Raw genomic sequence first — 23,645 nt, forward strand, 5'->3', positions numbered from 1 at the left:
ATTTAGATTTTTTAAGTCTGCTTCATGAGTCTCTGTCTTTCCTGGAATTTATTCGTTTCATGTAAGTTATCCAAATTGGTGTTCACGGTATTAGAATTCTTTTTATTTCTCTGCTTTTGGTAGTTACCTTTTTCATTTTAATAATTGGAGTGTTCTCTTTTTTCTTGATTAGCCTAACAAGTTCAGTAAATTTGTTGATCTTTTCAAGGAAACTAGTTGTGTTGATTTTTTTATATTGCTTTCTTATTCTTTGTTCCATGAATGTCTACTCTAATTTTATTATTTACTTCTTTTTGCATGCTTTGGCTTTAGTTTGCTCTTTTTCCAGTGTCTATCTTTTCTTTCTTTTTCTTTTCTTTTCTTTTCTTTTCTTTTTTCTTTTCTTTTCTATTTTATTTTATTTCTTTTCTTTTCTTTTCTTTTCTTTTCTTTTCTTTTCTTTTCTTTTCTTTTCTTTTCTTTTCTTTTTTCTTTTCTTTCTCCATCCATCCATCCATCCATCCATCCATCCATCCATCCATCCATCATGATGGGGAGGGACAGAGGGAGAGGGACAAACAGATTCTGTGCTGAGCATGGAAATGATGCCTGCCTCAGTCAGTCCCAGGACCTGAGACCTGAGCCAAAAATCAAGAGTCTGACGCTTAACTGACTGAGCCACCCAGATGCCCTTTCCAGTGTCTTAAGGTGGATGGTTAGGTTATTGATTTTAAATTTTTCTTCTTGGGACACCTGGGTGGCTCACTGGTTGAGCATCTGCTTTTGGCTCAGGTCATGATCCCGGGGTCCTGGGGTCTAGTCCCGGATCAGGCTGCCCCAGGAAACCTGTTTCTCTCTCTGCCTATGTCTCTCTCTCTCTCATGAATAAATAAATAAAATCCTTTTTAAAAAATTCTTTTTTGGGCAGCCCGGGTGACTCAGCGGTTTAGTGCCACCTTCAGCCCAGGGTGTGATCCTGGAGACCTGGAATCAAGTCCCACATTGGGCTCCCTGTATGGAGCCTGGTTCTCCCTCTGCCTGTGTCTCTTCCTCTCTCTCTCTCTCTCTCTCTCTCTCTCTGTGTGTCTCATGAATAAAGAAATAAAATCTTTTAAAAAAAAATTCTTCTTTTTCAATGTAGGCATATGCAACTATAAATTTCCCTCTCATTACTGTGTGTTGTGTTTTTGTATTACTTATCTTGAGGGACTTTCTAATTTCCCTTGTGATTTCTTCCTTGTCCCACATTAGTAAGTTTCTCAAATTTTTCTGTTAATTTTCATTTTCACTCCATTTTATTGGCGATAAGACTTTGTATGACTTCAATCTTCAGATTTATTGAGGCTCATGTTCTGGGCTGGCATATGGTCCCTGCTGGGGAATGTTCCATGTGTGCTTAAAGGAATTACATTGTGCTGTTGTTGAGCAGAGTGTTCCCTGGATGTCTGCTGGGTGTTGTTCTGGACTTCTGTTACCTTGTTGATCTTCTGTGTATTTTGCCCATTACTGAATGTGGGAGTTGAAGTCTCCAACTCTTACTGTTGAATTGTCATTTCTCTTCTTACTCTTCTGTCAATCTTAGCTTTGTGTATTTTTTGGCTCTCACTAGATATGCTTGTAACAATTACATATTTCTGTATGTTGTAGATCTAGCAGTGCAACTGTATATGTGTTGTTTTATAGAGTTGCTCTTTATGTAAGAAGAAGGCAGAAAAATGGGCATTTTGAACTTTAAGAATTACATAATTATCTCTACCGGTCCTTATTGGGCTTTTGTGTGTGAATTCTGGCTTATATCTGTTTACAGCCTGAAAAACTTCCATGGGTATTTTTTGCAAAGCAGGTCTGCTAACAACAAATTTTATTTTTATTTATCTGGGAGTATCTTTATTTTGTTTTCATTTTGGGTGAGGAAGTGGTTTGTAGACTTTTATTTTAGAGCAGTTTTAAGATTCACGGCAAAATTGAGCAGAAAGAACAGACTGTTCCCATATACTTCCTGCCCCTACACATGAACGGGTCTGCCCCACGTCATGGTCATCCCTGACCAGAGTGGTGCCATTGTCACAGTCAATGAACCTGCACTGACCAGCCATATCACACCCAGTCTACAGTTTACGTTAGGGTTCACTCTTGGCCTTGTACATGCACTGGGTTTTGATAAATCTGTAATGACATTTATCTACCATTCTAGGATCATAGAGAATAATTTCACTGCTGTAAAACTCTTCTGGTTTCACCTGTTCGTTCCTCTGTCCACACTAACTGACCTTTTTACAGTCTCTACAGTTTTACCTTTTCCAGAATTGTTGTACAGTTGGAACCACACAGAAAAACTTTTCTGTTTTTTTGGTTTTTTGTTTTTTGTTTTTTTATTCAAGAGAGACACACAGAGAGAGGCAGAGGCAGAGGGAGAAGCAGGTTCCCTGTAGGGAGTCTGATGTGGGACTCATTCCTGGGACTCCAGGATCATGACCTGAGCTGAAGGCAGATGCTCAACCGCTGAACCACCCAGGTGTCCCCCCTTTTCTGTTTTCATTTCTGAAGGATAGCATTGCTGGATTGAATCAGATTCTTAGCTGGCGTTGTTTTCGTGTAGTACCTTGAATGTTGTCCCACTGCCTCTTTCCTCCATGATTTCTGATAAGAAGTTAGCTATTAACCTTATTAGAATTCCCTTGTAACTGAGCAGTTGTATCCCTCCTGCTGCTTCTAGGTTTTCTCTTTGCCCTGACTTTCAGTATTTTGACTATAACATGTATTTCTAGATCTCTGCATTTATCCTAAACTTGGGATGTTGTCACCCATTTTTTTCGAACACTTTTCTGCTCCTTCCTCTCCTCGTGCTCCCCATTAGCACATATGTTGGTGTGCAGATGCATGTCTCTTTTTGGTTCCGTTTATTTTGTTTGTTCTGTATTCTTCTTTGCATAATTTCCATCCATCTTTTTTTTTCAAGTCGATTGATTCTTCTGCCAATTCAGGTCTGTCGAGCACCCATAATTAAAAAGTTTTTCCTTTTCGGGATGCCTGGGTGGCTCAGTTGGTTGAGCGTCTGACCCTTGGTTTCAGCTCAAGTCATGGAAGCCTGCTTAAGATTCTCTCTCTCCCTCTGCCCCAGCCCCCTGCCTTTTAAAAAAAGAAAAGAAAAAAGGAAAAAAAAGTTTTTTTATTTTAGTCATTGTACATGAATTTGCCTTTGGTTCTTTTTTTGCATTTCTAGCTCATTAACAATATTCTTTGTTTAAGGTGATACTGTCTTCATACTTTACTTCTCTAAGCATGGTGTCCTTATTTGAAGTCTTTGTTTGCTGTACCTGGTATCTCTCCCTTTCACCAGCAGTTCCTGTTGCCTGCTTTCCCCCTGATGTGTGGGCCATTTGTTGTTATTTGCTTGGTGGTTTGTTTTGTGACCGACTATATTATTTTAGTGAAATCTATTACCCTACTCTACGAAGACTTCCATGGACTCCTCAGTGGGCACAGTCTTGAACAGTCCTGGAATAATAGTGATTTCATAGAGCTCTCTTTGGCTCTCTCCTTCCCTGGTCCTGTAAGCTGCTAACTTTATTTGGTATTACACCTAGCCTGTTAAGACTCCACTGATGACTGGTTGACCACTCTCTTGTTTTGTTTTTTGTTTTTTGTTTTTTTTGTTTTTTTACAATGTCTGGTGCATTAATTGCTCAGCAGTCTGATCCAGGTAAATTTGGATAAAGGTAGTTCTGAGACCAGTCTGAGGTTTGTTCTTATCCTAGGAGGGCTCTTAGCTGGCTTTCCTGGTGACTAGATGAGTTAGGGTTTAGTTTGTTGTCTTCATTATCATTTTCAAGAGCATCCTTAGGTTTAAACTTAACCCCTACTCTGTCTCAAACAAAGTCAGTTATTTGGAGGGGGAACAGTTTTCTTTTCTTATGGATTACCTCTCCCCCAGGGCAAACCGTCTGAACCACTAGTCTGGGTGCTGAGTGGACTGGTAGCCTTTGATAATTCTCTGCCTTGCCTCTGCCAACATAAAACCTCTCCCCTAGGAATGACTCAGGGCAGAATTGGTCACAGTCCCCAATATTTTTGCCCTGTCCCCCTGGGATAGAACCTCCTTATGAATAGAGGTCAGCTAGAGGAAATGAGCCCCTGATCTCTCAGCCATACTAATCAGTGGTTTTTACCTCTTCTACTCTGAGTGGAAGCTTAGAAATGTTGGTAGCCTGTCTCTCCTGGCGACATTTGATGAGCTTTGATTGGGAGCTGAGAGAGGGGAGAGCGAGCCTGTATTCTTGGCTTTACTCAGAATGAGCTTCTGTCATACTGAATGAACTGAGGGTGGGTGGGGAAAGAAGTAGGTCTTGGCTCAGATATCATAAACTCTCTGTTCTTATTGAGTGTTAACAGACTTTCTTGAATAAATGTTCCTTCGTTTGCTCTATGGCCTTAGGACAATTTCCAGAGACTTTAGGGTTTTGTGATATTTTTTTTTTTTTTTTGGTAATAGTTTTTACCAGCTTTGCTTATTTGATTGAGGAATGTGTTTATAGAGCTCCTTATTTTTACCGCCATCCCTGAATTGGAACTCCACCTTTGCTTTTGAAGCTTTTTTTTCTTTTTAATAAAGAATTCTGAGTTGACAGGTCCTTCCTTCAGTGCTTTAAATATGTTTCCTTTGTCTCCTGTCCCCCATTGTTTTGGCCCCGTCTATAAGTCTTCTCCCATCCTCTACCCGCTGGCTAGTTGACGTTACCCTTATCTTGGTTTGTTTAGGTTTGACTATGATGTCCATTGGTATGATTCATGCTGAACACCTGCTTTCCTCCCAAGATTCTGGAATTTTGATACATGCTAGGCAGAGGATGCCTCTGTGGCCAGCCCCCAATAAAAACTCCTAGGCAGGAAGTATTTAATGAGCTCTGATACACAGCATTTTCCATGTGTTGGTGACAACTTGTTGCTGGAGGAATGAAGCACATCCTGTGTGACTCCCCCGGGAAAGGACCCTTGCAAGCTTGTGCTCAGTTTCCCTCGGACTTTCTCCCACATGTTTTTCCCTTGGCTCATCTTGCTGAGTGTCCTTGCACTGTGTTAAATCATAGCCACGAGTGAGACTGTATGCCAAGTCCTGTGAGTCCTCCTAGTGAATCCTCAAACCTGGAGGTGGACCTGGGTGCCCCCAACACACCAATTGTTGTTTTCCACCAGTCTATTGTAGTTGAGGAGTCTGCCTGAAATTTGAGAGGGTTTGTAATGTTGTTTCAGGGGGCTCCTCCTTCTGTGGGGCCCTCCTGTCAGACCTCCACTGGATTTCTAGCACTCTCTCAACTCCTGACTCTGCCTTCTGACTCCCGAGGCCTGGAAGACTGCACTCTGCATGAGTCCTCCCAGCTGCAGATTGGGGAGTGCAGAAGCCTTTGAGCTTCCTTGTTTGAAGGGTCCACTTCCCCCACCCCCCACCCCGACCCCATTTCTACCGGCTTTTGGTTTCTTTACATTGTTGTCAAATACCTATGTCTATATTATTCCTTTACTTCTTGCAAGGGAACTGTCTGCCTGTGTTTTTAATAGTTAACAAATGTTCCTAGTAATTCAGGCAACTTTTCCTGTTCTTAATAGTAAACACAACTTTTAAATGGCTGGTGAAACACATCTTCTTTATATAAAGAGCTGTTGCTTTCTACAGATCCACTAGAATTCTTTGATAAAAGCAGGGGTTTTGTTTATTCATTTTTTCCATAGCAATGCTCTCTGGTCCCAAATGTTCCAGCCATTGGTGTAAGACCCAAATCTGAGAAAAAGCTTTCAGCCTTTCTTGTGGTTTCAAAGTTATCTTGGCAGCCGGCTCCCACTGTTCTGGCTGGGAGGAATCACAGCAAGTATTAGCAAGCAGCATCTAGCTGACAAGGTTATCGATGATGATACAATGTGCCAAACTTTTCCTACTGTGAGTTTTTTGCAACTTTGGTCTTTTCTTATAAGCTGATATATTTGCAAGCCTTGCCCTGATACAATTTCTAGGCTGTTTGGCATTTAATTGTAACAATTGCAGAGTTAATCTTTCTTCCAGCTCTTCCTGAGCTCTTTACCCAGTTTGGGCTTCTCTGTGGGTTTTTGTTTCTGTGTTAAGGAACCTTTGTCCATCCTGTCCTGGCTTCTGCCGCTCTGTGGCACGTTTCAGCACATTCCCAGAGCCACAGATACCAGGATGTGCTCTGAGGTAAGTGAGGCGGATTAGGTGTTTGGAATTATCTTTTGACTAATTTCACTGCTCCACAAACATCAGAGGACTTTGTAATGTTAAGGAAAGCCTTGTTTGACTTGTGTCACATCTTGGCTTTTTAGGTTGAGTTTTAGAAGGAAATCCCAACTAAAAGAACTTTGATCAGCTTACTGTGTTTGCCACCTGTAGTCAAGGCTGTTGTGATTTGGATTCGCCAGAATTTTACTATACATCTGATTGTGGGTAACATAGCAGAACATCTAGGTAATTTGGATGAGATTTTCGTGCCTTCCTTTCTTCATTTTGTCTTGGCTTTTAAGAATCTTAGGAGAACTTGTCTGCAGTTCTATATTTCTGAAGTTTGTTTTTTATAAAATTCTTTGCATTGAGATTCTATAACCAAAGGGCGATACCCGTGGATATACTTTAAAAAGACTGTTCACTGACACTAGTTTGTAGAAACAGCGATGTTAGCAGGGAGAGGAAGAATTCCAGGGGAAGGGACTGAAAACCTGACGGAAGATTTATTCACGTGTTTCTCTTATGATCAAGGTTTTCCTCCCTTAGCACCATAAAAGTGCTCTGGAAATAATTTTAGTCTTATTATTACAGTAAAATTTTTTTGAATCGGGTGATGCCTTTTTGTGGGAAACTAATTTATTTTAGCCCCAGGAATCAACAGGACTTTACCTTTAAGCTTTCAAAGGGGGAAGAAGAACGTGTGTCCTTGGCTGGTGGAGAGAGGGTGTCATGTACCCAGTTTAGTCTGAGGTTGGTATCAGAGGACTGTGGTCATTGGCCTTAAACCCTACTCTGCGTCTAGTGCCCGGAGTGACTTTTGTAGACCTGCCACTTGAAAGGTATGGTTGCTGGCTCCTTATCCGCCATATGTGTCTTGTTAGTTTGCAAACCATGTTCCCCATGAGAATTAGTAGGACAGCAAGTCTGCAACCTGAATGTCATATGTCCAGTTGCTTCCTCACAGTCTCCTGCGGGGGTCGGCAAACTGTGGCCTACAGGTTAGCTCAAAGAATGGTGTTTACCTTTTTCAATACTTGAGAAACAATCAAAAGCTTAATATCTCATGATATAAGTAGATTTATAAAACTAATTTTAGGGTCCATGAATAGAACTGTGTTGTTTTTAGTGTCTTGTCATTTACATGTTGTTTGTGGCTGTTTTTGTGCTGCAGTGACCAGAGTTCAGTGGTTGGGAGCCCATATGGCTCATGTGTCCCTAAAGTTTGCCAACCCCCAATCTAATGTGTCCCCCATTTCTGCCCGCCTCCCATGTCTACACAAAGTCTGGCCACTGAGTATACATGAAACACAGCATATGCACCACCACAGCTCTGACAGAGAGGGACAGGCCTGGTGGGGGGCTGCCAAGTGAAGGTTCCCATGGGTTCTGGCCCTAGAGGAAAACACCAGTGATACGAGGAGAGGAGGAGCAAGAATCTCATCTCACTTTACTAGATTCCCCTTCAGCTTTAAGAAAATGGAAGACGGAAAGTGTGGTTTAGTTGACTCTTGGACAACATAGGTTTGAACTACATGAGTCCTCTTGTAGCAGATTTTTTCTGATAAATACAGTGCAGTACTCTAAATGTATCTTCTCATACTTAAGACTTTCTTAGTAACATTTTCTTTTCTCTACCTTACTTTATCATAAGAATACAGTATGTCAGTATGTACAAAATATGTGTTAATCAATTGTGTATGTTATCATCGGTAACGCTTCCAGTCAGTAGTAAGCTATTATTAGTTGTTTTGAGAGGAGTCAAAAGTTATATGCAGATTTATTTTTTGTTTACTGCCTTGAGGTGGGGGTCGGTGCCCCTACCTCCCATGTAGTTCAAGGATCAACTGTACCTCATGCTTCTGGAATGGAAATTGAGGTAGAAAAAAAATAAGATTACAATGCAGCTTTCTCTTGAGAGATCATCCCTTTACTCCTTGTCTTTAACACTTCTAAACTATTTCTGCTGTAAAATTGATTCACATGGAATTTTCTAGAAATAAGTCTTTATATGTAATTTTTCACAAGCAAAGGAGCAGGGAGAAAAATCACTATCAAAGCTTTCAGTGCCACATTATGGACTGTGTGGACTTACATATGCAGATCCAACGTTAGTTGTTAGTTAATAATCTAGAAAGATTATTAGTTATCTCTGTAGAGATCTGTTAGGCATGAAACCTGCCACCTACTGATACAAGTCCTTTCTTTACCTTTTTGCACAGAAGCCATAATGTATATTTACTTTAGGCTTTTCTATAGTTAAGGGCTTTAATTCCCTATATCCCAGCTAGACATATTGGAGAGTTGTTTTTGGTTTTTTGTTTGTTTGTTTGTTTGTTTGTTTGTTTGTTTAAGGGGGTGGATTTTGAAAAGGGAAAATGATGGGGTAAGGTATTCTCTCTTTCTCCAAAAGTGTCTATTGTTGTATTCCAAATTAGCCTCTGTTACTTTGGACTGTTGGAGAACTAGGCATACCATTATGTCATCCTACCTGACCTGTAGCTTTGCCAGAAATTTATTGATGTTCTTGGTAATTGATGGACTTTGACTTTGCATCCTTAATTAAAGAGCTGCTCTATGGCTGTGGGCCTCTCCCTATAAGGTACAGAGAGGTGCACGCTGCCGCAGGGGAAGCAGGCTGATCGTGTTTACGTTAACTATAGAGAGGTTCCAGTAGATTCTAAGCATTTTCCCAACTACACGCCGAATATTAGGTCAAATATATTTTGTTCACTTGAGTCATCAGATATCTCCCATTTACACTTAAGAACGTGAAGGTACTAGAATTTGTCGCAGTTATAACTATCTTTCATGACAAATTCGTAAATTTGTGTAAATTCATAAATTAGCCACTGGATGTACTGATCACCAAATTCAAAGATTAGCAGCATCTTCTTTAAAGACATTAGCCCAAAATTAGTTCAAACCAAGATTTGGAGGTGAATAACTTGCCATTTTGTTATTGATACAACATCATGAATTCTATGGACCTCTCTCGGCTTTAACCGAGTAAATAATACTTGCAATACTGACCATGTTCCTTCAGTGAGCCAGTTGCACACCTCAGAAGACTCCGAGCCCTGCATAGCTGTTTACCTCAGCCAAGCTGGTGCTTGAGGACCTGCCGTTGGTACCCTAAGCATGACCACGCAGAAGACTGTAGATGACTAGTCTGTTCCAGCTGGAACTGAGAACCAACTCAGGGTGGTCAGGGGCGGAGGTAAAAACAGAGCCCCCTTTGAAGCACAGGAAAGTAAGCTCCCCAGTGTGCATCCATGTGATCTGGGCATAAAATTTTAGCATTTCGTCTGACTTAATTTCACAGAAATTGCTAAAATCCCCAGTGTTCCGTTCCTGTTCTCTTTTCAGATGATTCGGCTGAGGAGAGAGGTCATTCTCCGTACCTGTTGCGGTTTTTATTATTTTTGATGCTTCTTTATGAAACTTGCCTCTTTTTTTCCAGACAATACGTTGACACCTCTTTCTTTTCTGTGTATGAACAGGTTGAAAGGATCGTTGACAAAAGGAAAAACAAAAAAGGGAAGACCGAATATCTGGTTCGGTGGAAGGGCTATGACAGTGAGGACGACACCTGGGAACCAGAACAGCACCTTGTGAACTGTGAGGAGTACATTCACGACTTCAACAGACGCCACACCGAAAAGCAGAGAGAGAGCACACTAACCAGAACAAACAGGACATCCCCAAACAATGCCAGGAAACAGATCTCCAGATCCACCAACAGCAACTTTTCCAAGACCTCTCCTAAATCGCTTGTGATCGGCAAAGACCACGAGTCCAAAAACAGTCAGTTATTTGCTGCCAGCCAGAAGTTCAGGAAAAACACAGCTCCATCTCTCTCAACCCGGAAGAACATGGACCTAGCAAAATCAGGTATAAAGATCCTTGTGCCTAAGAGCCCCATTAAGAGCAGGACCGCAGTGGACGGCTTTCAGAGTGAGAGCCCCGAGAAACTGGACCCCGTCGAACAGGGTCAGGAGGACACGGTGGCCCCCGAAGTGGCAGCCGAAAAGCCAGTCGGAGCTTTATTGGGCCCTGGTGCAGAGCGAGCTAGGATGGGGAGCAGGCCCCGGATACACTCATTAGTGCCTCAGGTGTCTGGGCCCGTGACTGCAGCCATGGCCACGGGATTAGCTGTCAACGGAAAAGGTGAGTGTCCAGGTGAGCTGCTCAGCGGCAGCGTCCCCATCCGTGGCCACGGGCCGTGGCTCCACGTGCCGGCGATGTCCTCAAGGTGCACTGGCACCCCTGCTGCCGCGTTGGGCCTGCTCTAGAAGCTCCGAGCTGGTACAGCCTCTGCCTTTCCTTGAAGACTTTGCCATTTCTCTCCTAAGTCAGCGCTAGCTGTCTCTGTTGACTCGTGTCCGCAAACTGTCCCGCCGCATCAGCCTGCTTTGAACAGTGTCTCCTCACTCTAAATCGGTTACGCTTGGGATTTTTCTGTTTTCTTTTTTCTTTTCTTCTCTTTCTTTTCTTTTCTTTTCTTTTTCTTTTCTTTTCTTTTCTTTTTTTTTTCTCTTCTTTTTTTTTCTCTTCTTTTCTCTTTTCTTTTCTTTTCTTTTTTAAGATTTTATTTATTTCTTTGAGAGAGAGCAAGTGAGAGCACAAGCAGGGAGAGGGAGAAGCGGAATCCGATGGAAGGGAGGGTAGCAGGGAGCCCGACGTGGGGCTCCATCCCAGGACCCCGGATCATGACCTGAGCCGAAGGCACACCCTTAACTGACTGGGCCCCCCAGGCGCACCACGCTTGGTATTTAGCTTCCTAGCAGGTTTCTTCGAGAACCTTTATACATCTTAGACACGGAGTCTGAATTTTCTAAGTGTGACCAGTATAGGTTAGAAGTCATGAGCCTTATTTGGCCAACCCCTTTAAATAACCAGAAATGCCTTTCAAGTGAAGGTACCATTCACCTAATAGAACTTTTCATTTGCTTCTCTGTAATCTATCATCTGTTCAGATCACAGTGTCCTTTTTTCAGAACAGGAGTCCACTCAGCAGGGATGGTATTTTCTGCTCCTGCTCCTGGATTCTGCAGCTTAGTTGGTTGTTTTATGACCCAGCTCCAAAGACTGCCCAGCTGGGATTAGCTTTACTGTCCCCATGTCTTGGCTGGCCACTGATTTTTATAGAATTCTGTTATGGGTTTCTTTAATATAGAGAAACTAGCTAGCTTTGCCTCACTTTAGGCCCTGATCATTTCTTACCTGCCATAGCTTTCACATTGGTCTCCCTGATTCCTGCCTCTTGATGGTTCCTGGCCATTTACTATAGTTGTTGGACGGGAGGAGCCCCCCCCCCGTCACCAGTCTGATCATGCCACCATTGCTTTAGTTAACAGGTGTGCTCCTAGGTCTCTGCTTGGCCCTCACCTCTCTCAGCTGCCTCTATGTCAGCACTCCTGCCGTTCTCTGCCAGAAGCGTCACGTCTCCCCTGCTCCTCGGTCACCTGTGGGACTGCCCCTCTGCCTTCTGGCTCTGTGTCCTTTGGCCTCATATGCTGTCCACGTCCTGTGTATTGCAGTATTGTAATTGTATCTTTCTCTGTGTTTCTGTAACTCACCCTTAGTAGAGTAAGATAAAATAAAATGGTGTTGGTTTGGAGGGGAGGAGCTGTTTCCCTAAAGGAGAAATGTTTACCTGAGATGCTGCCCAACCCAACTCACTGTGGTGTATCAGTGAGTTTTGGCTTAGACCTTTGTGTGGTAGTGAAGAATGGATGGATCCAGAAATCTGGGGCATCCCTTTGGACAGTAAATTGCCATCTGGCTAGTGTCTTTCAGATAACACGCTTTACCCCAAATGCTGCTTTTCTTCCACTCTAAAAGTTTCAGCCTTACTTGGGACTTGTGTGAGCTTGTTTACCTAGTTGACTTCCCGAATTGTTGGCCTGCTCATAGATACGGTTTTCTTTTAACTTGTCGTAAATGAAGGATTATAGAGGTTCAGAGCAGAAGAGACTTTATCAGCCATCTAACCGTATGCTCTGTTTCATGGAGCGGGAACTCAAGTCCACAGAGACTGATGTTCAGAGAGAACTGAAGGCAGAGATGGAGTCAGAACACGTTTCTTTCTTCCTACTCCCATGTTCTCACCTTTGCTTGCTACCTTCACTAGACAAGGAGCATTTACTTCTTGATTAATTATTCAGGGCTGGGCACTCCCCTGGGCTGTGGTGCAGCAGGTAAGGGCTAGGCATCTGCTGACTCTGGGGCAGGTGTTGGCAAACCGGCCCATTGGCTAAACCTACCTACATCATCTGTAGTGTATGGCTTGCAAGCCAAAAATGGTTTTGATGTTTTCTAATGCTTGAAAAAAATCAAGAGGAATAGTATTTAATGACATATTGAAAATATAAGAAATCCAAATTTCTGTGTCCATGTTTGTGTGTGTAGGGGGTGGTTGCTTTGGTTTTTAGAGAAGGGGAGAGAGAGAGAAAGATTGTTTTTTCTTTAGTTTTGGAGAGAGAGAGAGAGAGAGGTAGAGAGATTGGGGGGAAGGGCAAAAGGAGAGAGAATCTCAAGCAGGCTCCATGCCTAGCACGGAGCCCAACACAGGTTTCCATCCCGCAGCCCTGAGATCATGACCTGAGCATAAATCAAGAGTCAGACACTTAACCTACTGAGCTACCCAGGGTCCCCTGCATAAATAAAGTTTGATTGGAACCCAGACACATTCATTCATTCACTCATGGTCTGTGGCTGCTTTCTCATTAAACTCTCAACAGTGTTGAATCATTATGACAGAGGCTGTATAGCCTGCAAAGCTGAAAGAGTTCTTTCAGTCTGGCTCTTCACAGAAAAGTTTGCTAATCCTTACTCTAGAAGGTCACGCTTCTAGGACAGTATTTTTGGGAAGTAAGAGGACACGAAGGGCTTCAGAAGACCTGTGGTTCCCCATGTCCACAGAGGTGGTATGTCCGTGCAGCTTCTATGGGACATGTGGGGCTTGATTTTTGGAACTTCTTTGACCCTAAAGTTCCCATACTTCTCTTGAGCACACTTACACAGGCTTGGCTTTCCTCTGCAAAGCCTTCAGTTTCCTATAAAAGGATAGTGACTTCTGTTTAAAGAAGGAATTAGTGCCTTCCTTTTTCATTACTCTTCCCATTTTGAACTATTTTTAAATGTCCCTATAAAGGTGGCTTTGGTTAAAACCACCAGAGATATGTGAGCATAAAATCTTAAATTATTTTATCTTGCTCTGTGGAGTTAGATTGGTTGGGGTGAGAGTAACACTGTATTTGCAAGGCCCTTGTGACCTCCTTCTTCTCCTGGCTGGGAGTCCTATATGCTGTTGAGAATACACTCTCCACTTAGATGAAAGGAAGAATAGAAGCCACTGGGGAAGGTTTTTAGGACAGTGATAAGTGACATGGCCATGATCTATCAAATCAGGCTTCAGATGAAGAGGGGGAAAGAACCATCTTCTTCCCTCTGGAGCCTCCCATTGGGGTTTCCTTTCTGAACAAAATATGACAGCAAAAGCAAATGGTGTCTTAGACAATATATGGCTGTCTACAGGCAGATGCTTCAGAGGATTAGAGCCTTTGCTTCTCCTCATCCTTTTCTTTGTATACAGAAAGATGCTTTTGTTCTCTCCTCTGGAAAGTAAGTTCCAAGAAGGGATGGCATCTTGCCAGTGCTAAATCCTACCATGTCCAGAGAGGACCTGTGTGTTGTAGATGCTCTGCCAATGTTTGTGGAGGGAATGATTCCAATAGAAGGGGTGCTCACTGAAGACAGGGGCTGTAGTGAGTTCTTTGTAGTGATCCCTATAGCTGGGTCACACTGAATGTGAGGGAAGAAATGCTATTGAGATGACAAGGTATGGAGGGCAGAAGTACAGGAACATTCTAGAAAACCGATTACTAGCCCTCAGGGCATTTCTTTTCTGAGAGCAGTACTGAAGCTGTGTCAGGTTGTTGGTCCATACTCATAATTTCTTAAAGTAGTTGTTTGTTTTTACTTTCCACATTAATTTTAGGGCTACATAGAAAACTGATTTGTTTTTCTAAAACTAATTGAAGCAGATACTCATGAAAATTGAAGCAGATACTCATGAAGTCACTGGGAAATGAGTCATCTTATTCAAAGCATTAATCGTGTGTATGAAGGATATTTTTGCCACCAAACACAACAGATATTTAAATATCTGTTAACCAAAAGAGTAAATGTTTCTGGAGAATTTTAACACACAGGATTGCTTTTACAGAATAACCATATGTATATTTGGTTTGTAACTGTTTTAAGTATGAAACAAAGATTTAAAAGATGACTATATTGCTTCCTTTTAGAAATATGAAAAATTTTAAAGTTTAGGCCATGTCACTGTCTCTTTTTCTACTGTTCTTTTTTTTTTTTTTTTTTAAGATTTTATTTATGTATTCATGAGACACACAGAGAGAGAGGCAGAGACACAGGCAGAGGGAGAAGCAGGCTCCATGCAAGGAGCCCAACGTGGGACTTGATCCCAGGTCTCCAGAATCAGGCTCTGGGCTGCAGGCGACGCTAAACCACTGAGCCACTCGAGCTGCCCCTCTACTGTTCTTTATCAATAAGCTAATGATACTATTTTCTTGCTCTTTTAATTGCCTAACAAATTAATCCTACAAAAGAAGCAATTGTTTTTTAAAGCTGTCTTATTGTTAGTTTATTCTTTTGTGAATTCAAATATATAATTGTTCGGGGATCCCTGGGTGGTGCAGCGGTTTGGCGCCTGCCTTTGGCCCAGGGCGCGATCCTGGAGACCCGGGATCAAATCCCACGTCAGGCTCCTGGTGCATGGAGCCTGCTTCTCCCTCTGCCTATGTCTCTGCCTCTCTCTCTCTCTCTGTGACTATCATAAATAAATAAAAATTAAAAAAAAGATTTAAAAAAATATATATAATTGTTCGTTTGACAAAGTATGACATTTGAGAAAACACTGCTAACACACTTAAAAAAAAAAAAAAAAGGTCTAAACCCAATCAGTGTTACTGCATGGGGTTGCTGCTATTAAGTCAAAAGCCAGAAAATTCAGGAAGAAAGTGAAGAAGTACCTTAACTTACCCACAAGTCTTTCATCCCATGAGCATTTCCATCCAAGAAAGGCTCCCAGGAGAACTTGTTCAGAAGATTTGGCTTCTTCTGAGGAGCTGGAGTGTAAATTCCCCCAAATAAGAATATGAAGCTGATGATCTACCTCCCTTCTCTATCATTATCAGGGAAGCTGATGTTCCAAATCAGTAGCTCCACCCAAAGAAGAGACCCACAGTCCCCTAGGGCCATTTACAATTTATATGCCGAGATTAGAATTAACTCCAGGGAAAGTTAAGAAATCAGGAGACCAGTCGCAGAAGCCACTGAGCAGACCTCAACAGGAGACGGCAAGAGAGGACAGTCGAAGCTGTGCCTAACAAGTAGTCAATTGACCGTGTCAGTGAGGGTTTGATTACAAAAGACTTTGGAAACCAACATTTACCGGAGCCTCTTGTAAATGGATTCCATGGTAGATAGTTCCACTTATCTCACAAGGTACAAACCTACTTATTCATAAAGCTTTTTGCAGGGGGGGAAAAAAAAACCTTATTCATATGCAGATTATAGAAGCTAAAATTGAACCAAGTAAAGTTTTGAGGCAAAGTTTTGAGATGTGCAACTCCCCACCCCACAAAACATTTTACTAGGTACTTCGGGCAGAAGGATGTGGTAGCCAGACACAGTTGTTCCTTCTTCCTTGAGGGGATCCCAGTGGGCTCAGAACTCCCTGTACTCAAGCATCTAGTGGTGTTTTAGGCACAAAGTTCTTACGGAAGATGCTCTTGTCCAGCAGCAGCCAGCCATCTGTTAGTGTCAAGAGTTGGCCACCTCCAGGAATCTTTGAGAACATAAAACCATAATCATTTCATTGTAAAAGCTAAAAATATGCAGCTCTTTGCCATTGATTTAAAGCCCATGCCTTTAAATAAAGGAGTACTTTGATTTGCCACTTGTTTGGTGAATCGAGCCCTTTTCCTTGGGAATGGATCTGTTGATCGGAGTTCAGTTGTATGGGAAGTGCATCCATAATGCATCATCTACTATTGCCAGTTTGGATTTCATTGACGTGGAGCAGAAACGTCGGTGCTTATATTGTCTTGGGTCCACAGTCCTGGGATTTTTTCATTTTTCCCATTTTCTCACTTATACCTGACTTGACAGTTATTTTCACTTAGAGCCTTTCCAGAGCATTAGACATCGTTTCCCTTGAGGCCTCAGCTCACCTCTTGTAACCATATCTCTTATCTTATGTAAAAATGAATTAAATACAGTAACAAGTTCCACTGGCCTAAGAAATTTAGGACAGAAGCCCAGCCAGCTCTTGGCCAACACACATCCCAGCAGGAGCAGCCCAGGGGCTGCTGCCAGAGACCCCCTCGCCCCCTTAACTTCCAGGGTCTGATGGTGTTGTTCAGAGGTGATTAGGACTTGGGGAGGGGTAACCCAATGAACCTGTTTCAGAGCTTTTGGGATTGTTTGGTTTTCTCTTTTTGTTTCCACTCTCTTGGGTATTTTTTCCTATACCAGCAATTCTCAAAGCCTGATGCCAAGAGCAGGTGCCGCAGTGGCATCTGGGGGCCTGTTAGAAATGCACGTGCCCAAGCCCCCCTCTCGCCTCCTGGATTGGAATGTCTGCTGGGCCCAGCCACCTGTTTCCCAGGACCCCCACGTGGCTCTGCTACTCGCCAAAGTGCAGCAACGACCCCCCCCTGTACCATGCTTTATTTTAAATTTGGTTTTATACAGCAAGATGGGAAATAAATTAAAAAACGCTACAAATTTCTTCTGTTTATAGCATATTTTAGATTCTTATAGTTAGATCCTATTCTCTCATGAGGTTGCTTAGCCTTCGTATAGCTTGATTTAAAACTGTCTTCAGGCTTTTGTAATTTATCTTAATAAATATTTATAATTAGAAATTTTTAATGACAGGAAAGCATTATAAAATAATTAAAACATCTCAAAGAAAAAAGAAAAATAGAAGCACCCCTCCAGGACCCACCTCCTCCTCCTTCTCTCCAGAGAGAAAAAACTGCTGTTAACAGTTTATTCCTTCCAGAAATTTTATAAACATGCACAACTTTTAAATACATCAGTGGGCTCCTACTTGCCATACGGTTCTACAACTTAGGGTTTTATTTTTAATTTTGATAGATCTTGGATATGTTTTCATATCCACACAAATAGCCCTATCTCATTCCTCTAAAATGTTTTGTGGCTCTTTATGGTGTGACTCTATTGTACATGCCTGCTCCCTGGGGACTTAGTGTCAGTATTTCGCGGCAGGGGGCGCTTTGGCCTTTGGGCCTGGACACTTGCTGGTTTAGCATCTCAGGCCCTGCCCTTAAGATGCTAGTAATGGCCTCGGGCATCGTGACAGATCGCAATGTCTGTTATTCCCATCTGCCTGCCCAGGGCCTGTGTCTGGGTACATCCATTGTGTGAGCATCTCAGCTGTAGACATTAAGAGTTTTTTCCACATGGATGGATACATTTTATCGATGTTGCAACAGCAGAAATGTTAATGCACCTCCTGTCTTAAACCTCTTAAGTAATCTATAAATACTGTGAATTTTTATACAAGTAATTTAGAAGTACACTGAGCAAAATAGGAAAGTTTACCATTACCTTCTCCCCTAAGAATACCATTCCTTCCCCCAGAGGGAACATTAATAGTTTGACAGGTGTCATTTCAGACCTTCTTCATACTTACACTCTTATTATGGAATCGTACTATGTACATTGTTCTGGTATCTGCCTCTTTCATTTAACATCATGTGTCATGTCATGGAGAGCTTTCTGTTTTATTTTATTTTTTATTTTTTTTATTTTTATTTTTTTTAGCTTTCTGTTTTAAGAGTCAGAACTCTTACCTCACTTCTCTTGAAGTTTTTTTTTTTTTTATAGTTTTATTTATTTATTAATAGAGACACACACAGAGAGAGAGAGGCACAGGCAGAGGGAGAAGCAGGCTCCTCGCAGGGAGCCCGACGTGGGACTCGATCCCGGAACTCCAGGATCATGACCTGGACTGAAGGCGGCGCTCCACTGAGCCACCAGGGCTGCCCCTTCTTTTGAAGTTTTAAACTTGATTTGTGTCTTTTGGGATGCAATTTCAAATTTATGGAGAGTTTCAAAAACAGTACAAGAAGAACATGTACACTTTATCACTTTCTCTGCAGTTGTTTGCGTTTGGCCTCATTGACTTTCTCCCTCCCGCAGGCGTGTGTCTGTGTTTATATACTCACATACGTACATACACACATGTGCATATGCATCCACCCTGCACCCCCTCCCACCCGTTGAGTGTTAGCTGGAGACTTGCTGCTGTAAACAAGAATAAAGTACAAGCTTGTAATTAAGATTTTGCTAGATGTTGCCAAATTGCTCTCTAAACAAGCTATAAAAATGGCGAGTGCCCATTTTCCTATTGTTCTTAATCAACTTTTAAATATCTGTCACATACTTAAAGTAGAAGATGGTATCTCCTTGTTTTAATTTTAAATTGTGAAAGTTCTGCTTTTACAGGTTAGAATTGTTTGCATTTCTTTTTCTGTTCATTCCCTTTATATACTCTCTTGCCTGTTGATGGGGGACAGAGTAGTGCAGTTTTTCAAAATGTAAAGACTTTGTTGAATTATGCCCGTCATCCTTGCCCAGGGACCACGCTAATCTCCACGTGTTTGGCCTGCCAAGTACATACTTTGAACAGGAGCATTTCAGAAGAGGTCACTAACTTTGGCTCTCCCAGTACCCACTCAAGGACAGATACTTCCATGCCAGAGGTTAGAATGAATAGTGCCATCTAGTCTCTGCCTTAAGGGATTTACAAGAGTTTAATGAGAAAGCCTCAAATTAATTTGCATTGATTTTATGGTTCCTGCTCAGGTTTGAATATACCAAAGTGTATTTTATTAACTTGGAGTCTTACAATTTAAAAGAAATTTGGGTTCGTTAGGTCCTATGTCAGGAAAGAATCTGACTGTAGTTCCTGCTCCTCTTGAACTTTGTAACTGATTGGCACAAGGGCAGAATAAAAACAAGTCATCAATTCAAGGGAAATTCCTTTTCTTGGAAATATTTGCTCTGGTTGGCACCTGCTGCCGGGGGGCTGAACACCTGTTACAAATCCCACTTGTCTTGGGGCACCCGGGTGGCTCCAATCGGTTAAGTGTCTGCCTGCATCTCAGGTCATGATCTCAGGGTCCTGGGATCAAGTCCTGATGTCAGGCTCTCTGCTCAGCGCAGTCTGCTTCTCCCTTCCTCCTGCCCCTGCTTGTGCTCTGGCTCTCTTGTTCGCTCGCTGTCTCTCTTTCAAATAAATAAATCATTTTTTAAAAAAAGAAACAAATCCCTACTACTTCATTCCCATTTTTATTGCTGTTATCTTTAGCAGGGTCCTGGTCTTCTAGAATATTCCTCTTAGGACATCCTATATCTTAGAAGTGAGAGCAGCTACGTATGTATATAGTGTACAGCCCATCCAGTCTTATCCCAACTATATACTGTTGATTTTATTGTCAGTTCCTTTCACATCATTCCTCGTCTTCCAGAGAATGCATGTTTTATAAGTGAGCCTGGTTGGAAAAGAGAAAGGGATTTGATAAAAAGTCACTCAGCAGAGTTCGTAAGACAGTAGGGTCCACATTATAGCCTGCTCCTGACTTCAGTTTGTGTCAGGCTGGCGAAAGGCATTTTTTACAAGCCTAATTCGGTGTTGCTAGTATTTTATTAGACGAAACTTGTTCTTTCTTGAGTGAAACCGAACTCAAATTGGCTTCAACAGAGAAGCAAACAAAAATGCCATCTGTTGGCTCAGGTGAGCAAGCTCAGGCATAGGTGGATCCATTGCCTAAAAAGTAACCAAGCCCCAGCCCCCCCTCTCAGCCCCAGTCCCTCTCCCCACCTCTGGGCTCTCTTGGCTGCATTCAGGCGGACCCATCCTTCAGGGAAGGCGGATGCTGCCCGCAGTTCTGGGTGGCATCCCAACCCTCCCAGTAAGCCAGGCAGAAAAGAGTCTTAACTCTCCCAGAAGTTCCAAGAGAGAAGATCAGCGTCATCCAAACTCTGGTTGCCCAAGCAAACCCCAGGGCTGTTCACGGTAGGAGTGGAAGTGGGGGCTGAGCTGTTGACCGGCCTGAGGTTACTGAGCACCTTTAAAATCCAACAGTGCTTTCCTAAGTTATGGAATACCGTGAGTGCTAAATATGGAATAGTAATTGAACAATCGTCTCAAAGCGTATGTGACCTTCCAGTACACCTGGATGTTGCTCACCATGAGCTTGAACTCTGTGTTCGCCTTTGCATTTTCTATTTTTGTGTGTCTTGGTGTGCTCTTCCTCCTTGGTAGCTGTTAGAGTCCTGTGTTTGGAGGGGGCTGAGCACGGTGTCTATCTCCTCCTAATTTGGTACATCGCCTTTTTCAAGGCCAGCTGCATTTTTCGTTACAAAGGAGAAAAGGCTATGTTCCAGTCAGTTTATTAGGAAACTCTGGAAAGAAGACACTAAAGAGTCCTGTTCCCCAACGTGCTTTTGCTTTGAGTGGAGTCTTAAGTGGCTTGGACGCCTAGGCTAGGTAGAGGAGAGCTGATTCCTTAGGGGAATCTCCAAGAAAGTAAAATCTGGTGGAAGACAGCCAGAGAAAGATCCAGAACAGACAGACAAATTCAACAAAACTTTAGATAATAGAATGGGAAAGTGTTGTGGCAAACGTTGTAATCTTTAGAATCTTCTGCATTGTCTAGTCCCATTGTTTACACATAATAGGTGCTTAATTAACATTTGTGTTGTGAGGGAAGAAGTTGTCTGAGCAGTTTTTTTCACTTCTACTTTCATCATTAGTGTTTGTCTTCCCAAAAGGGTACGTGTGAAAAAGAGACGAGGTTTGTGGGGGTGGTTGGGAGAAATTGCTGAGGAAGTAAGAGCCAGGGCAAGTTTTGAGCTTGAAACACGGAATGATACGTAATTCTTTGAGCTGGAAAAACTCAAGAAAACATCTGTAGGTTCATGGTGCACAACATCTTTTAAAAATACCAGTGAATAATTTTGCTCCGTATGACAATATCCAGGAGGCAACTTTATGGGTAATAAGTAGGGCCCCCTCACCCAGATTTATTCACTGCCAGAGCTGTGTCACTAGATTCAGCCTCAGACCAGTAGAGCCTTTCTAGTGCCTTAGTTCTTGGTCATTGTGAGATGGAAATAACCTCACTGCGGGATTCTCTGCATTTCCTCATTGCCTTCCCAAGCCACAGCCCCTGCGCCCCTGCGCCCCTGCAGCCTGTGCCTGTAACCTGATCCCTGGCTGAACTGCTTTCTTCCCCTTTCTCATCTGCCCCCAACGTAGTAGCACACCTGCAGCGCTAACAGCTGTGTCTTCCTCAAGTTCCCCAAGGCTCCCAACCTCCCGAAGGAGGATTTCCCATTAGCCTTCCTTCCTGCCCTCCCTGAAACCAGACACCTGCCCTGCTCGCAGGTCCCCTGCCTTCCCTCACGGCCTCTGGACTGCAGAGTGTTCGTCCGCAGTCCTCCGAGGCCTGGGGGGCCAGAGGCAGCCTCCTCCCGACCCAGATGGACAATTCTCTGTCGGGGCCTGCGTGTTCCTTCTCCTCGCCCCTCCTTACTGTCTGCCTCACCGACTTCTTGGCCCTGTGTCAGCGTTTGCCAGAGACAGGCCCGCCCTTCCCACCAGTGCTCACCATCACTCCAGAGGACTGGGCTCCACACGGAAGCCACGACAGCCTCATGGCTCATCCTACTGGCAGCGTTTCCTGCGTCCCTGCAGTGTGCTGGGTCCACTCCATCCATGTGCTGCTGGTCACCCCGGCTGGGACTGCTAAGTCCTGCCCATGTTACTGATGACACCAGCCTGAAAGACGGGAAGGGACTAGAATTCACTAATGCCTTTTCCTCAGGGTTCTGCTGCTTTGCACCCTGATTCTGATTTTTCCTCCTAGGCCACACTTCTGGAGCATTCCATCCGTGATCACTTGCCCTTCTCCTTTCCCACCCACGCCCAGAGTGGCTCCTGCCCTGCTGCTCCTCAGGTGCTCTCAGGCCCCAGGCCCCAGGCCCCAGTCACCTCCAGTTCCGATGTGGTGCTTGTCTTCACCAGTACAGGCCACTCCCAGCCTTTTATATGAGCACCATGGCTTTGTTTCTGTTTTCACTTTGATTGTGGCAACAAACACGTAAACCCTAAGGTTACCATCTTAAACATCTTTAACTGTATAGTTGAGAAACGGTGAAAGTGTAGTCACGTTGCTGTGCTACAGAGCTCTAGAACCTTTTCACCTTACAGTTCAAACTCTACCCTTTAAACATTGGCACTCTCTGCCCTCTCCCCCCACAGCCCAGCAAACCCCTGTCTCTGTGATTTTGACTACATTAGATACCTCCTATGAGTGGAATCCTGCCGTATTTATCCTTTTCTGATTGACTTACATCACCTCACAATGTCCTAGAGATTCATCTACGTTGAAGCCTGTTACAGGATTTCCCTCTTTTTTAAGGCTGCATAATATTCCATGTTATGTATACACCATGCTTGCTTTATGCGCTCATCTGTCAGTAGACTTGGGGTTGCTCCTGTCTCTTGGCTGTTGTGAATGATGCTGCAGTGAACACGAGTGTATAAATATCTCTTCAAGACCTTGCTCTGAGTGCTTTTGGATAAATACCCACAAGTGGAATTGCAGGATCCTGTGGTAATTCTATTCTTAGTTTTGAGGAGCCGCGACACTGTTTTCTTTAACAGCTGAACCATTTTACTTTCCTGCCACATTTTAAAATCTCACCCCGATACTTCTTGCTTCCTCTTTGTTTTTGGGATGCTTGTTCCAGGAACACTACTGTTTTTCGTGCACCTTTTACTTCTCTGGCTGTTTCTTTTCTCATTTGCCCTTGTGTCTGTTCTTCTGTTACCCCTTAAGTGGCACAGCCCCTAAGACTGCTTGCCATGGCCACCCATACGCAGAAGGACGTTTGGTGCACTGGGCCTTCGGGAGGATGCTGATGGAACAGGAGCTGGGGCCAAGGGCCGTCCGCTGGGGATTCCTGCTGCCTAAGCCCTTAGGGTCCTTCTTCCAAAGCAGTCTAGGTCCGCAGGCCGCCCATTCTCTTGCGCTGCTCTACTTGCACATGTCCCTTTAAGTGGAGTTGACACACCTCTTTATTTTTTTTTAAAGTAATCTCTACCCCCCCATTGTGGGGCTTGAACTCATGACCCCAAGACCAAGTGGCATGCTCCACCAGCTGAGCCAGCCAGGCACCCCGACACGCTCCTCCTTACAGCTGTGTCCCCCATGTACAGGGACCTTCCTGAGAACAAGAACCAAGACTTTTCTCCCAGGGTTTCCACTCCCTGCCTTGCAACAGGTGGCCACCCAGTGTGGGAAGTGGA

General features: G+C 43.3%; 1 protein-coding gene across 8 annotated transcripts in view; it reads left to right on the plus strand.

Moving 5' to 3' along the window:
* CDYL (chromodomain Y like) overlaps window positions 1–23,645 on the plus strand; it is a 229,924-nt gene that overhangs the window by 150,022 nt on the left and 56,257 nt on the right. For 5 of the 8 annotated variants that reach the window (XM_025445348.2, XM_049106065.1, XM_025445351.2 and 2 more), the window contains one exon: window positions 9,709–10,375. In XM_025445348.2, coding sequence (XP_025301133.1) covers window positions 9,709–10,375 — 667 coding nt within the window. Of the gene's footprint in view, window positions 1–6,034; window positions 6,185–9,708; window positions 10,376–23,645 lie in introns of those variants that run through there. The other 3 variants (XM_025445386.2, XM_049106066.1, XM_025445381.3) reach the window with 2 other exon arrangements.

Source organism: Canis lupus, chromosome 35 (assembly GCF_003254725.2).
Source record: "Canis lupus dingo isolate Sandy chromosome 35, ASM325472v2, whole genome shotgun sequence".
In the NCBI taxonomy this organism is placed as follows: Eukaryota; Metazoa; Chordata; class Mammalia; order Carnivora; family Canidae; genus Canis; species Canis lupus.